Here is a 14,285-nt window from a genome sequence, read left to right as displayed (position 1 = left end):
ATAGTTTGGGTGTGGTCCTCAGCCAGGCTTCAATCTTGTCAAACATAGACAACCAAGGGGAGGGAGATCTTTTTAGGTTTAATAATTCTGCCCCAGTCTTTACCCTTTGGCTGGGCATTGAGCTGTGGTATTCATTTTTTCAGGTATGTAACGTAAGAAATAGGAGCAGGAGTAGGCCATATGGCTCATCGATCCAGCTCCACCATTCAATAAGATCATGACTGAACTTCTACACCAACTCCACTTTCCTGCCCTATCCCCATATCCCTTGATTCCCATAGTGCCCAAAAAATCTATCGATCTTAGTCTTGAATATACTCATCGACTGAGCATCCACAGCCCTCTGGGGTAGAGAATTCCAAAGTTTCTCCTCATCTCAGTCCTAAATGGCAGACCCGTTATCCTGCGAGTATGACCCCTGTTTCTAGACTCTCCAGCCAGGGGAAACAGCCTCACAGCAACTACGCTGTCAAGCTCTCTAAGAACATTATATGTTTCAATGAGATCACCGCTCATTCTTCTAAACTCCAGAGAATATAGTCCCATTCTACTCCATTTTAATGCCAGATTACAATCAGTGTTAAATTTAAAAGTGTAAGTAACAGCCCTGCTTACCCTGTATTTTAAATAATCACGGTACGCAAACATTGAGGAATTTTGTACATCGGCCCGTAATTTCTGATAGGAAGCTTCCTGCGTGCAGATGCCTCCTATCGGAAAAAAATCTATGCACTCACCCGAGGGCTCCTGAGGTCCGGACACTTCCGCTCCTGGGCCTGTCCACATTCAAAATGCGCAGAGGCCCAGGTATCCCAGGGGCGCATGCAGTTTGCAAGCGTCCCTGGGATCATGTGGGCCAGGCGAGCCAATAGGAGAAGGGAACCCCCCTTCATACTTTTGACTGACAGACCTGTCGAATATATGAATGGCGATCACCCCAAAAAGACAATAAAACATTAAATACATTTTTTAAAAACCATCACATTTTTAAAATGAGTTAAAATGACATTAAATTAAATATTTTATACAAAAATGTAATTAAAAAAATAATAATTAAAGTTTTTTACGGGGCTAAAAATAAACTTAGCTTTTTAAAAAGTATTTATTTATTAATTATAAATGAGTGGAAAAAAATATTTTTAAAACTTTTTAAAACTCTTATGCTGGTAAAAGCAGGCCTTACACCTGCTTTTACCAGGGGTAAGATTTCTAAGTGATTTCAGTGGGCGGAGGTTCTCCAGAAAGCGGATCTCTCCACCCGCAGAGGCCCTTCTCCAGGGCAGGCGTCCGATCTATCAAGAGGAAATGCTGGTTTTCAGCACATGCGCTTCACATGCCTCAAACCGGCATTTCTGATGTCACTACAGGTGTTTGTACACACCCATAGTCATCGGAAAATACAGGCCTGTAGGTATTCGGGTTCACCAATGTAGGTGTTGGACGAATTCCTACCAAATAATCGAGTTCGACTCCAGGAGAACAATCAAAGAGTTCTTTAATGCAGGAACAGATGGATTCAAGCAGCTTGCCGAGATCGGTACAGGAGAGCTATGTAGTAGGTCTTAACCAGACGGAGACGCCACGAGGACTGAGTAGTCAGTCCCGTGGATTGTGTGATGACGTCATCGCGTTCTTCCCGCGCTTGGGTAGTCAGTGACTTGCGTGATGACGTCATCGCGTTTGCCCGCGCTTGGGACGGTCACGTGATGTGCGACGTGACGTCATCGCGTTAACCCACGTCATCGCATTCGCCCGCGCTCCCAAAGGAGGAAAGCCCCGCACCGGCCACATCGTTACGTTAAAGGGAATTATGTACGGTAAGTGAGGGACACTCGGTGGTACCACTACAGGCCATTATTTTCAAATGTGTGGCGGGCAGATGACTTCCCTCCCATCCCCAAGTTCCCGAGCTTTCTGTATGGAACAAGAATGAATTAAGGGAATCTCAAAGTTAACACTTTTTGGCAATTTGATTTAAAGTGTTTTTAAAATGTACCTGCGCTCAGTTTGGGTGTGGTCCTCAGCCAGGCTTCAATCTTGTCAAACATAGACAACCCAGGGGAGGGAGATCCTTTTAGGTTTAATAATTCTGCCCCATTCTTTACCCTTTGGCTGGGCATTGAGCTGTGGTACATAAGAACATAAGAAATAGGAGCAGGAGTAGGCCATTTGGCCCCTCGAGCCTGCTCCACCATTCAATAAGATCATGGCTGAACTTCTACACCAACTCCACTTTCCCGTCCTATCCTTTGATTCCCTTAGTGCCCAAAAATCTATCAAATTCAGTCTTGAATAAACTCACCGACTGAGCATCCACAGACCTCTGGAGTAGAGAATTCCAAAAATTCACAACCATCTGAGTGAAGAAGTTTCTCCTCATCTCAGTCCCAAATGGCCGACCCATTATCCTGAGAGTGTGTCCCCTGTTTCTGGACTCTCCAGCCAGGGGAAACAGCCTCGCAGCAACTACACTGAGAACATTATATGTTTCAATGAAATCACCACTCATTCATCTAAACTCCAGAGAATATAGGCCCAATCTACTCCATTTTAATGCCAGATTACAATCAGTGTTAAATTTTTAAGTGTAAGTAACAGCCCTGCTTATCCTGTATTTTAAATAATCGCGGTACACAAACATTGAGGAATTTTTGTACAAATACATCATTTGATTTAACCTATTTCATCAAAAATGCTTAGCGTTTCTGTTGTCTTGTGTTATTCATGCGGAGAGCTTTACCTGTGGGTGATGCAATGACTGCACTGCCCTTTGGACTGAGCTCTTGGTTTCTTACAGTTAGTGATTGAGGTCTTATGCCTGTTCAGTGATTTATGAAAACAGAAACACACCTCTGCTGAATTATCCAAATACTGCCCTGAAGGAATTTTGCTGTAAGGAGTAGTTGAATGCAGTGCCGAAATCCAGTTCTTTTACATTTACATTCCTACACAGATTGGGTAGCCAACAGATGAAACTTCATTATTAATAATAACAAATATTCCTATAAAGGATATCTTTATCGTCCCTCCTGTTAATATTTATATTGTGCTCCATACCTGGAAATTTTGAAAATAATTTTTAGCATCTTTGTATGAAGTGCATATAGTAAATAAATAAATGATTACCAGGGACGGAATTCAGTAGATCGATAGAGGAGTGGCCTCCCACATAATGCAGGTTAAAATCTGAGCCATTTTGGAATTAAAGATGTTAGGTGGTCGTAACTGAGGATCATTCCAGTCTTCCTGACTATCTGGTCTAGGTGGCCAGTTTCTCTGTATACAAGATAAGTAAGTTGATGGAGGTATTTAAAACTATGAAGAGACGGAACTGAGTAGATAGAAACAGGGGTGCTTCTGCTGCTCAGGAAGGGAGGAAATAGAGTGGGAGAGCAATAGTGGTAGGGGATTCTATCGTAAGGGGAACAGATAGACGGTTCTGTGGCCGTAGACGGGACTCCAGGCTGGTTTGTTGCCTCCCTGGTGCCAGGGTCAAGGATGTCACTGAACGGCTGCAGGGCATTCTGAAGGGGGAGGGTGAACAGTCAGAGGTCGTGGTTCACATTGGGACCAACGACATGGGTAGGAAGAGGGATGAGGTCCTGCAGCAAGAATTTAGGGAGCTAGGTAGCAGATTAAAGAGCAGGACCTCAAAGGTTGTAATCTCTGGATTACTCCCGGTGCCACGTGCTAGTGAGTATAGGAATAGGAGGACAGAGCAGATGAATGCGTGGCTAAAGAGTTGGTGCAGGAGGGAGGGCTTTAGTTTCCTGGATCACTGGGCCTGCTTCTGGGGAAGGTGGGACTTGTACAAGTCGGACGGGTTGCACCTGAACCAGAACGGGACAAATATCCTTGCGGGGAGGTTTGCTAGCACTGTTCGGGGGGGTTTAAACTAACTTGGCAGGGGGATGGGATACAGAGTGGAGCTATAATAGGGGGTGATGTACAGCCAAATATAGAGGAAAAAAATAAGTCAGACTGGAAGGCAGAGCAAATATGTAACGGCACAAGGGAGTAGGGCATTTTAATGCAAGGAGTCTTACGAATAAGGTGGATGAATTGAAGTTGTTGATGAACACATGGGAGTATGATATTGTTGCTATCACGGAGACATGGTTGAGGGAGGGGCAAGACTGGCAGCTCAATATTCCGGGGTATAGAATCTTCAGGCGAGACAGAGGGGGGGGGGGGGTTAAAAGAGGAGGGGGTGTCGCAATATTAATTAAGGAGACAATTACTGCTGTAAGGAGGGATGATATATTAACAGGTTCCTCTAATGAGGCCATATGGGTTGAACTTAAAAACAAAAAGGGGGCTAGCACTTTGCTGGGAGTGTACTATAGGCCCCCAAACAGCCAGGGGGAGATAGAGGAACAGATATGTAGGCAAATCTCAGAGAAGTGTGCAAATAATAGGGTAATTATAGTGGGGGATTTCAACTTCCCCAATATTAACTGGGATAGTCAGAGTGTGAAAGGCTTAGAGGGTGCAGAATTCTTAAAGTGTTTCCAGGAGAGCGCTTTGAGCCAGCATGTAGAAAGTCCTACAAGAGAGGGGGTAGTACTGGACCTAATTCTAGGGAATGTGGCCGGGCAAGTGGTAGAAGTGTTAGGTGAGCACTTTGGTGACAGTGACCATAATTCGGTGAGATTTAAGGTAGTCATGGAAAAGGACAAGGATGGACCGGAAATAAAGGTTCTAAATTGGGGGAAGGCCGATATTAATATGATAAGGCAGGATCTGGCCAATGTGGACTGGGATCAGCTACTTGAAGGAAAATCCACATCGGAGCAATGGGAGTCTTTCAGAAAGGAAATTGAGAGAGTACAATGGCAACATGTTCCCGTAAAGGTCAAGGGTGGGACCAACAAGCCCAGGGAACCTTGGATGTCAAGGGATATACGAGAATGGATTAGGAAAAAAAGGGGGGCTTTTGGCAGATACAAAGGACTAAAGACAGAGGAAGCCCTAGAGGAGTATAAAAAGTGCAGGGGGATACTTAAAAAAGAAATTAGGAGTGCGAGGAGGGGCCATGAAATAACACTGGCGAGCAAAATAAAGGAAAATCCTAAGGTGTTTTATAAGTATATTAAGGGCAAGAGGATAACTAGGGAAAGAGTAGGGCCCCATTAGGGACCAAAGTGGCAAGCTGTGTGTAGAGCCAGAGGATGTAGGTGGGGTTTTAAATGAATTTTTTGCATCTGTGTTCACTATGGAGAAGGACGATGTGGACATAGAAATCGGGCAGGGGGACTGTGATATACTTGAACATATTAGCATCGAGAGGGAGGAGGTACTAGCGGTTTTAGCAGGCTTAAAAGTGGATAAATCCCCAGGCCCGGACAAGATGTATCCCAGACTACTATGTGAGGCAAAGGAGGAGATTGCAGGGGCTCTGACACAAATTTTCAGAACCTCTCTGGCCACAGGGGATGTGCCAGAGGACTGGAGAACAGCTAACGTAGTACCATTATTCAAGAAGGGTAGTAGGGATAAACCAGGGAATTACAGGCCAGTGAGCCTAACATCAGTGGTAGGGAAATTATTGGAAAAAATTCTGAGGAACAGAATTAGTCTCCACTTGGAGAGGCTAGGATTAATTAGGGATAGCCAGCATGGCTTTGTCAAGGGAAGATCATGTCTGACCAATTTGATTGAATTTTTTGAGGGGGTGACTAGGTGTGTGGATGAGGGTAGTGCAGTGGATGTGGTTTACATTGATTTCAGTAAGGCTTTTGATAAAGTTCCGCATAGGAGACTGGTCAGGAAGGTAAGAGCCCATGGGATCCAGGGTGCCTTGGCACATTGGATCCAAAACTGGCTTAGTGGCAGAAGGCAGAGGGTGATGGCGGAAGGTTGTTTTTGTGACTGGAAGCCTGTCTCCAGTGGGGTACTGCAGGGATCGGTGCTGGGTCCCTTGCTGTTTGTGGTCTACATTAATGATTTGGATGTGAATGTAAAAGGTATGATCAGTAAGTTCGCAGATGACATGAAAATTGGTGGGGTGGTAAATAGCGAGGAGGGAAGCCTCAGGCTACAGGACGATATAGATGGGTTGGTCAGATGGGCGGAACAGTGGCAAATGGAATTTAACCCTGAAAAGTGTGAGGTGATGCATTTTGGATGGACTAACAAGGCAACGGAATACACAATGAATGGTAAGACCCTAGGAAAGACAGAGGATCAGAGGGACCTTGGTGTGCATGTACATAGATCCCTGAAGGCAGCAGAACAGGTGGATAAGGTGGTTAAAAAGGCATATGGGGTACTTGCCTTCATTAGCCGAGGCATAGAATATAAGAGCAGGGAGGTTATGATGGAGCTGTACAAAACGCTGGTAAGGCCACAGCTGGAGTACTGTGTGCAGTTCTGGTCGCCACACTATAGGAAGGATGTGATTGCTTTGGAGAGGGTGCAGAGGAGATTTACCAGGATGTTACCTGGGCTGGAGCGCTTCAGCTATGAAGAAAGACTGGACAGGCTGGGGTTGTTTTCCTTGGAGCAGAGAAGGCTGAGGGGGACCTGATTGAGGTATACAAAATTATGAGGGGCATAGATAGGGTAGATAGAAAGGAACTTTTCCCCTTAGTAGAGGGGTCAATAACAAGGGGGCATAGATTCAAGGTAAGGGGCAGGAGGTTTAGAGGGGATTTGAGGAAAAACTTTTTCACCCAGAGGGTGGTTGGAATCTGGAACTCACTGCCTGAAAGGGTGGTAGAGGCAGGAACCCTCACAACATTCAAGAAGCATTTGGATGAGCACTTGAAATGCCATAGCATACAAGGCTATGGACCAAGTGCTGGAAAATGGGATTAGATTAGACAGGGCTTGATGGCCAGCGCAGACGCGATGGGCCGATGGGCCTCTTTCTGTGCTGTATAACTCTATGACTCTATGAGATTGTTTCCAGAGGTTAAGGAGTCTAGGAGGAAGGGACATAGATATAAGATTAAATCTAAGAGATTTAGGACAAAGAGCAAGAGAAACCTTATTACACAGAGGGTTATGAGGCTGTGGAATACATTACTAGAGTTAATGCTTGAAGCAGAGACCATGGGCTGGATTTTGACAATGGGAAGCTTTTGGAGGCGGGACTGCTGCTTGCCGGCTTTCAATCCCGCCTCCATCAGCTTCTGGCCAACCAGCGGGATTTTGTGTAGTTTGATGAGCCCTTGTGTTCAGGACTCATCAAACCTTTCAACTTTGCAGAAATCACCTGGCTGTTGGTTCGGAGGATCCAACAGCCAGTCTGTGAAATCTACAATGGAGATGTCGGGACTCCGGCTCCACAGCGGCTGAAGGCTGTAGGCAGAAACAAAGGTAAGTGAACATTTTCTAACACTTTACACTCACCTTACATACTTACCACTCCACACTTGCAGCCATCACTCACTTCTACATTGCACTTTCAGACCCCTCTGACCCCCGCAGACCTCCTACTCATCTCCTGCATCCCGGCGGGGTTCCCCGAGGTCAGGAAGCCTGCACATCGAAACGAAAAATGGAGATAATCCTATTTTCTGCCTGTTAACTACCTGTTAACAGGCAGTTAATAGGCTTTAATCCCTTTCCCGCCCCGAGGAGATGGAACCCGGGGCAGGGTGGCTTCCCGCCTCCTGGCACGGAGGCGGGATGGGGGCGGGCCCCCAAATTCTGCAACTTTACCGGCAGTCCCACCTCCATACCCGCCTCCTCGGGGCTGACAAAATCCAGCCCCATATCAACATTTAAGAATAGGTTTCAAAGGTGGTGAAGGAAATGGAGATTGAAGTAATATGGGAATAGGGTGACTACATGGGACTAGGACTACTGCTTGTGTGGGGGTTAAACACCAGCAGCCTGTTTCCATGTTGCAATTTCTATGTGATTCTATGTAAACATAGAATACTCTAACCTTCTCGTGCTGCATATTTCAAAATGAATTTGATAGACAGATAGAGAAATCTATTGAAATTAAACAAAAATATTAATTCTCTTGTTTTTATTTACAAATGTGGATTAAAGTAGGCATGTCTTGTGGATAACAGAGAACTATGACAGTTCTTTCATGAGTGTAAGAGTTCAATCATGAGCCGGAACTGAGTAAACTATTAAGATACCTTTTTCGCATGAGTGAGAGAACGCCTGAATCTCAGTCACCAACTCTTAGCCGTGTCACTACATGAATGGTGGAACTTCTAAAATATTAAATGAGAGGTCACTTTTGTGGAATATCACTTACTTCATCAGTCATCCCATAGAGTTTTAACTGTGTTGATGGAACCCAAGTCGGTTCCACACTGCAGCATATGCTTAATAGAATAATCTCAAACAATATAGAAATGGAAGCATATTAATACCTTTCAAAGAATGATGTGTAACTGTAACTTGTTCAGATAGTTTCTATTACGTCCGTGAATAATTGAGACACGGACTGCAGGAGTGGAACAAAATAAGTCTTTACTGGTGGAAGTCAATAGTGAAACTAAAAACACAGAGGCTCACTAGCGCCTTTTATACAGGGGTGGTCACTGCCGGTATTGCAGTCTGAGACCAGTTATTCTCTTAAAGGTGCATACACAACAATTCCTCCCCTTTTAGATAAACAGTACATAACATTCATTTAACAACTAAATGATAACTAATTACAATCACAATTACGGTTGCTAGATACATTGGTTAAGTTTAAGCAATTATAAGTTCAGTCTTTGAGGAGGCTTCCTGATTCTGTCTGGATAACACCTCTTTGGGGTATCAGGTTCTTCTGGCAATGTTGAGTCGAGATCAATGTCGTTGTTTGGTTCATCTGCTTCCAATATCACCGATTCTGCGGTAGCTGCAATTGGTACGTCGATTTCATTGTCAGGTGTATCAGATCGTGGTGTGGAGTTGACGTTTTCCAGTGACTCTAGAATCTGGTCAGCATGGCGTCTTACAATGCTCTCTCCAACGTCCACGGTATACATGAGAGGTCCTTGCCGTGTACAAATCGTTCCTGGCTGCCATTTCTCAGTGCGGTAGTCCCGGGCCAAAACTGGTTGACCTATCTTAAAACTCCTGGTCGGCCTTTCATTCATATTCTGAAACTGCCTGTTCTCCACATCTCTTCGGATGTTTGGCTTAACCAAATCCAAGCGGCATCGTAGTCTTCGATTGAAGAACATCATGGCTGGGGTTTGGTTGGTAACCGCATGTGTCGCATTCCGGTAGGCAAACAAGAAGTTATCCACCTTGTGTTGTAGGGGTATATCTTCATTACGCATTGCCTTGATAGCCTTCTTGAATGTTTGGACAAACCTCTCGGCCAATCCATTAGTGGCTGGATGATATGGGGCAGATGTGTAGTGCTTAACACCATTGTTCTTTAAGAACCTCCGGAACTCTTCAGACACAAACTGTGGTCCATTGTCAGAGCAAATCAGTTCAGGCAGCCCATTCCTGGCGAATATGGTTCGTAAAACTGTGATAGTTTTTTCCGTGGTGGTTGAGGACATTTTTATCGAGGCAGTTACGCCTTTAAGCGTGCCCAGTTCTTGTTGAAATACCTCTTTGGCGTTAGCTAAGATTGTTGACAATCGTCCAGGAGTGACGTCTTCATCTTTTTTACCATCCACCGTCATTGCATGAATGGAGTGCCAATCTAAGTTTATCTTCCTGATCCATTCCCGTCCCAATAATGGTGGTCCACCATTTGGCAGTATGTAGAGATACAATTTCCGTATTTTCTTGCCGTTGTATTCGACAGGCACCCTTATTTTTCCTCTGGGGTATACTTTTTGCCCCGTATACGTCGTCAAGACGATGGATGTCTCTCTCAAGGGTATGTGTGAAAATAGCCACTCGTAGTCTCGTCGATTCATGACGGTTAGCGCTGATCCTGTATCCAATTCCATTTTAACTTGGGACCCTGCTATCGTGAGGGTGACCCAAATGGTTCGGTGATCCTCTTTTGTGATTACATTGTGAAGTTTGAGACAGCTTAGTCTCCTGTTCCCGGATTCACTATCGCTCATCTGGTCTTCGGAACTACTGTCCGTCATCTTTTGTACTTTCTTGTACGGTTCCTTAGTAGCCTTTTTGTTGTCGCTGGTCTTCTTCCCAGACCTGCAAACTCGTGCAATGTTTCCCATCTTCCCGCATTGCCTGCATAGTTTGTCTTTGGACCAGCAGTCCTTCTGGTCATGGTTAGTTCTGCCGCAGCGATAACATTTTGCAAATCCCCGTGTCATTTCGTGGGTGCCGTATTCCTGTGGTTTTTGTTGAATTTCTGCAGCTCCCCTGGCTGCTGCTTCATACGATACTGCCACGCTGAAAGCCTTATCTAGCGTCAGCTCTTTCTCTGCGAGTAACTTCTTCTGTGTTCCTTCACTCAGGAGTCCACAGACAAATTTGTCCCGTAGGGTATCTGGCAGTCCTGCTCCGAACTGGCAGTGCTTTGATAGCTTGCGTAGTTCCGTAAGATACTCAGCATTGCTCTCACCTTTGTGCTGAGTTCTCCTGTGGAATTTAAATCTTTCTGCTATCAACAGCGGTGCAGGGTTTAGGTGTTCCTGTAGGACAGCAACAATTTCGTTAAAACTCTTCACCTTCGGTTTGGCTGGTGTAATCAGGTCCCGCAATAGGCCGTACGTTCTAGCGCCCATTAAGTTTAGCAATATCGATGCCTTTTTCTCCTCCGCTATTTCGTTTGCCTCGAAATATACCTCGACTCTTTCCACATACGTGGTCCAGTCCTCTATTGTATTATCAAAAGCAGTGATACAGCCAGTCTTCGGCATCTTGCAAATCTAAAATGGCGCCTCCCGCGCTTTGCCTTCTTCCCCGATTTAACAAAATGGCGCCTCCCGCGCTTTGCCTTCTTCCCCGCTGTTGTTAGCGCTGCTTTCCACGGTTTCTTGCACATTTAATATTTTTTAAAAAATTATTTTCCCGTCGTGGAGCGGACCCTCTGGGACACTTCCCTCCCTCTTCTTAGGTCCGAACGCTGCCCGGCTTCGAAGCACCGGCCGCGCCCTGTGTGCTCCACCCTCTCTCTCTCTCTTTGCTTCCCGACTCGCTGCCCGGCCCTGTTACAGAGCCACCTGATCGAGCTCTAGCCCGCCGCAGCCCAGGAAGGATCAGTGCACTACCTGCCACCAGCCCGATTAGCTGGGAAACCACAGACCGGGGAACCAAGCCTGGCTCTTGACAGTCTCTCCTGCAAGTTTTCAATCCGACGATTTGGAGGGCGGTTGCCCACGGTCGACGCCTGTTTCTCGAGTTTCTTTGGATTCTATTTTTTTCTTCTGGCTTCGACCTTCAAAAACGTCGTCTGAGGTGCTGCCGAGTTGCAGGTAAGTTCGTTTCTTACTCGTCGCCAGTATTACGTCCGTGAATAATTGAGACACAGACTGCAGGAGTGGAACAAAATAAGTCTGTACTGGTGGAAGTCAATAGTGAAACTAAAAACACAGAGGCTCACTAGCGCCTTTTATACAGGGGTGGTCACAGCCGGTATTGCAGTCTGAGACCAGTTATTCTCTTAAAGATGCATACACAACAGTTTCAGTGGGGGCGATTTCAACTGCTGGCCGTCCGTTCTTGGCCTGAAAAACAGATGGCCAGCAGTTGAATATCCGGGAGACATTTCGGTGCTCGCGACACCCGGTGCCCGCCTAATGCAGTTTTCAGGCAGGCCTGTAAATGGGCGAGCAGCCTGCCTGACTTTTTTATGTGTAAGGCTGCTTAAATATACAAACGATATCACACACCAGTTGTAAGAGCCTATTGGCAATTTTCAGTTACAAATAGGCATAGCTTCGCCTATTTGTGAGTGGCCTAACCAGCAGGTGACGACCCAAGAGAAGGCCCAGAATTGTTTTTGGGAGACTTTTTGTGGGGCCAGGAGGAGAAAGTTTGCTCCTCCTGTTCCGAGTAATACTACGGCCTGCTGCCAGCCTGTGCTCGACCACTTCTGGGATCAGCGCCCACACACCACCCCACCCTCCCTCCACCCTCTCCAGGTCCGACCTGCTGGTTGACTGAGCATGGGAGCCAACCAATTTCCCGCCCTCTCACAACCGGTGAGCTGCAGCAAGTTGTCTGTTTGGCGCCTGCTGCTCACTGGTGGCAGTCAAAGACGGCCCAAACCCAAAAATGTTTTGGGCCTCCCAGTGTGTGGGCAGGCTATGCTGGCTGGCGGGCAGGCAGTGCGGGTGGGCGGGCGGGTTATGCAGACGGGCAGTGTGGGCGGGCGGGCAGTGCGGGTAGGCAGGCGGGTTATGCGGACGGGCAGCGCGGGTTGGCGGGCAGTGCGGGTGATGCAGATGGGCAGTGTGGGTTGGCGGGCGGGCAGTGCGCGCGTTCCACCGACTTTACGTCCATTTCAGGCTGAAGTCGAATGTCTCCCCCCAATGTGTCTAGTGAACATCATAAATTAAGGTAGGTGTGATTTCTATCAGAACATGCAGAGTAACTGAAAAGAATCCACAGTCTGGTTATTAAATTGAATGGTAAACTGAGCTAGTATGTCTGGACAATCTTACAAATATAATTACTGCACTGTGGTTGGAACATGATGGTGCACCGTGCAATTGCTGTGATCATTCTAGGATCCAGTCTGTATATTTACCTCAACACTGCCGTGAGGATTATTCTAAATTTAGTGCAAACTTGCCTGTTCCACCGGTGTATCAATTTGCCAAATTAAACTACGCATTCAAATTATTTTGGCTGTTACCGATTTCCATCTCATACTCGCACATTTTATCAGTAAGGTCATGCAGGCCTCACTAGGAATATTAAATGTGCAATGAATTCAGACTTCAAATTCTGATTTCTTTCATCTGTTCAGTCTGCAGATCTTTTCATGTCGCTGGTGTTTGACCTCCGGAGCCTTTCCATAGGCGCCCTTCGAGACCTGTGGCAGCGAGCGTTGTTCAAATGCAGAGACAACTGGTAAGAGTCTCATGTTTCTGACAAAGAGTCTGGACCTGAAACGTTAACCGATATTTTCCTTTTGCTTTGATGTGGTTCTGTACAACAAGGTGAGAATGCGTATACCTTTGGGAGATCTGAACATGCTGCATTTTTGCAGTCAGGAACATAAGAACATAAAAAATAGGAGCAGGAGTAGGCCATTTGGCCCCTTGAGCCTGCTTCGCTATTCAATAAGATCATGGCTTATCTTCTACCTCATCTCCACTTTCATACACTATCCCCATATCCCTTGATTCCCTTAATATTCAAAAATATCCATAAGCTAACCTGATCATGATAACTAGCTGAAGAACAAAACAGGAGTACAATACAATTAATTTACTGACTTATTAAAGGATTTGATCGTAAAAATTTTCAGAACTATCATAATATTTTCTTCTGGTAGTTAAATCAGATGCAACCTTTCCATTATTATAGTGAAATTTAATGTGGCTACCAGTCTAAATTTCTGACCATTAGAAGCTCGCCCCCTAATATTAATATGACTAGAGGAATTTGGGAGGGGCTGAACTGTGCAGGTGCCATGATCCCTGAGGTTTTCCAGCCATATTCATTGTTACCTGGGGACATAAACCTGGGCGTATCAGAGGAGATCTGTCTTTGCGTCGTCCACTTCACAAGACAGACTGCCACATAATGGAGCCATCTGCTTTCCACTGATCTGCACACATCTGGATCAGAGTCGACTCTTTGCATAGAAGTGAAAGTTACCACAGCATGGAGCTTCTATGCCACCGCATCCTTGTAAGCCAGTTCAGGCGACACCTTCCACCTTTCATAGTCTGCAGTGAACACAAGTATCAGGGAAGTGGCACAGCTAGGTTTGGAACAGGCCGCATTTTCATCACTTTTCGCGTGGAAAGGAAGGATTAGCGAGACAGGACGAGCACCTTTCACTGTAAGGAAAAGTTCCCTTGAATGCAAAAGGGCCCCCTGTGTAGGCATCAGGACTCTTCATATCATTCCCATGGCCTTCATGAAGTAAAATGACCAAAGAAACATCAGTGGCAGTTCACGGTGCCCACATTATTTGAAGGGAAGATTGTGTAGATGGCTCTTGGGAGAACCAGGCTATCCACTGCATCATTGCTGCTGACCCCATTCAGAAGACACCAGACAGCAGAGGAGAGCCTCAGGCTGCAAACCTGAGCATCTGATTGCAGTTCCACATCTACTGCCTCCACTTGCAATAAATATGTGCAATGCAGTTGGGGCACAATGGAAGAGTGTGTGCAAAAGTGCAGTGGTTGTGCACAGTGCTTGAAATGGTACCGACCAGAGGATTGGTGAGTTCCAAGTAAAGGGTCACCCATTTAAAACTGAGA

At 45.9% G+C, this 14,285-nt stretch overlaps 1 protein-coding gene across 1 annotated transcript in view; it reads left to right on the top strand.

The window, feature by feature from the left end:
• The window catches only part of apoltp (apolipoprotein lipid transfer particle homolog), a 433,926-nt gene that overhangs the window by 94,604 nt on the left and 325,037 nt on the right, over positions 1-14,285 (top strand). Inside the window, exon 9 of the mRNA XM_086000433.1 lies at positions 12,815-12,918. Coding sequence (XP_085856559.1) covers positions 12,815-12,918 — 104 coding nt within the window. The remainder of the gene's footprint in view (positions 1-12,814; positions 12,919-14,285) is intronic.

Source organism: Somniosus microcephalus, chromosome 11, assembly GCF_052327205.1.
Source record: "Somniosus microcephalus isolate GS21.2 chromosome 11, FLI_Smic_1.0, whole genome shotgun sequence".
NCBI lineage: Eukaryota > Metazoa > Chordata > Chondrichthyes > Squaliformes > Somniosidae > Somniosus > Somniosus microcephalus.
This window is presented reverse-complemented; position numbering and strand designations above follow the sequence as displayed.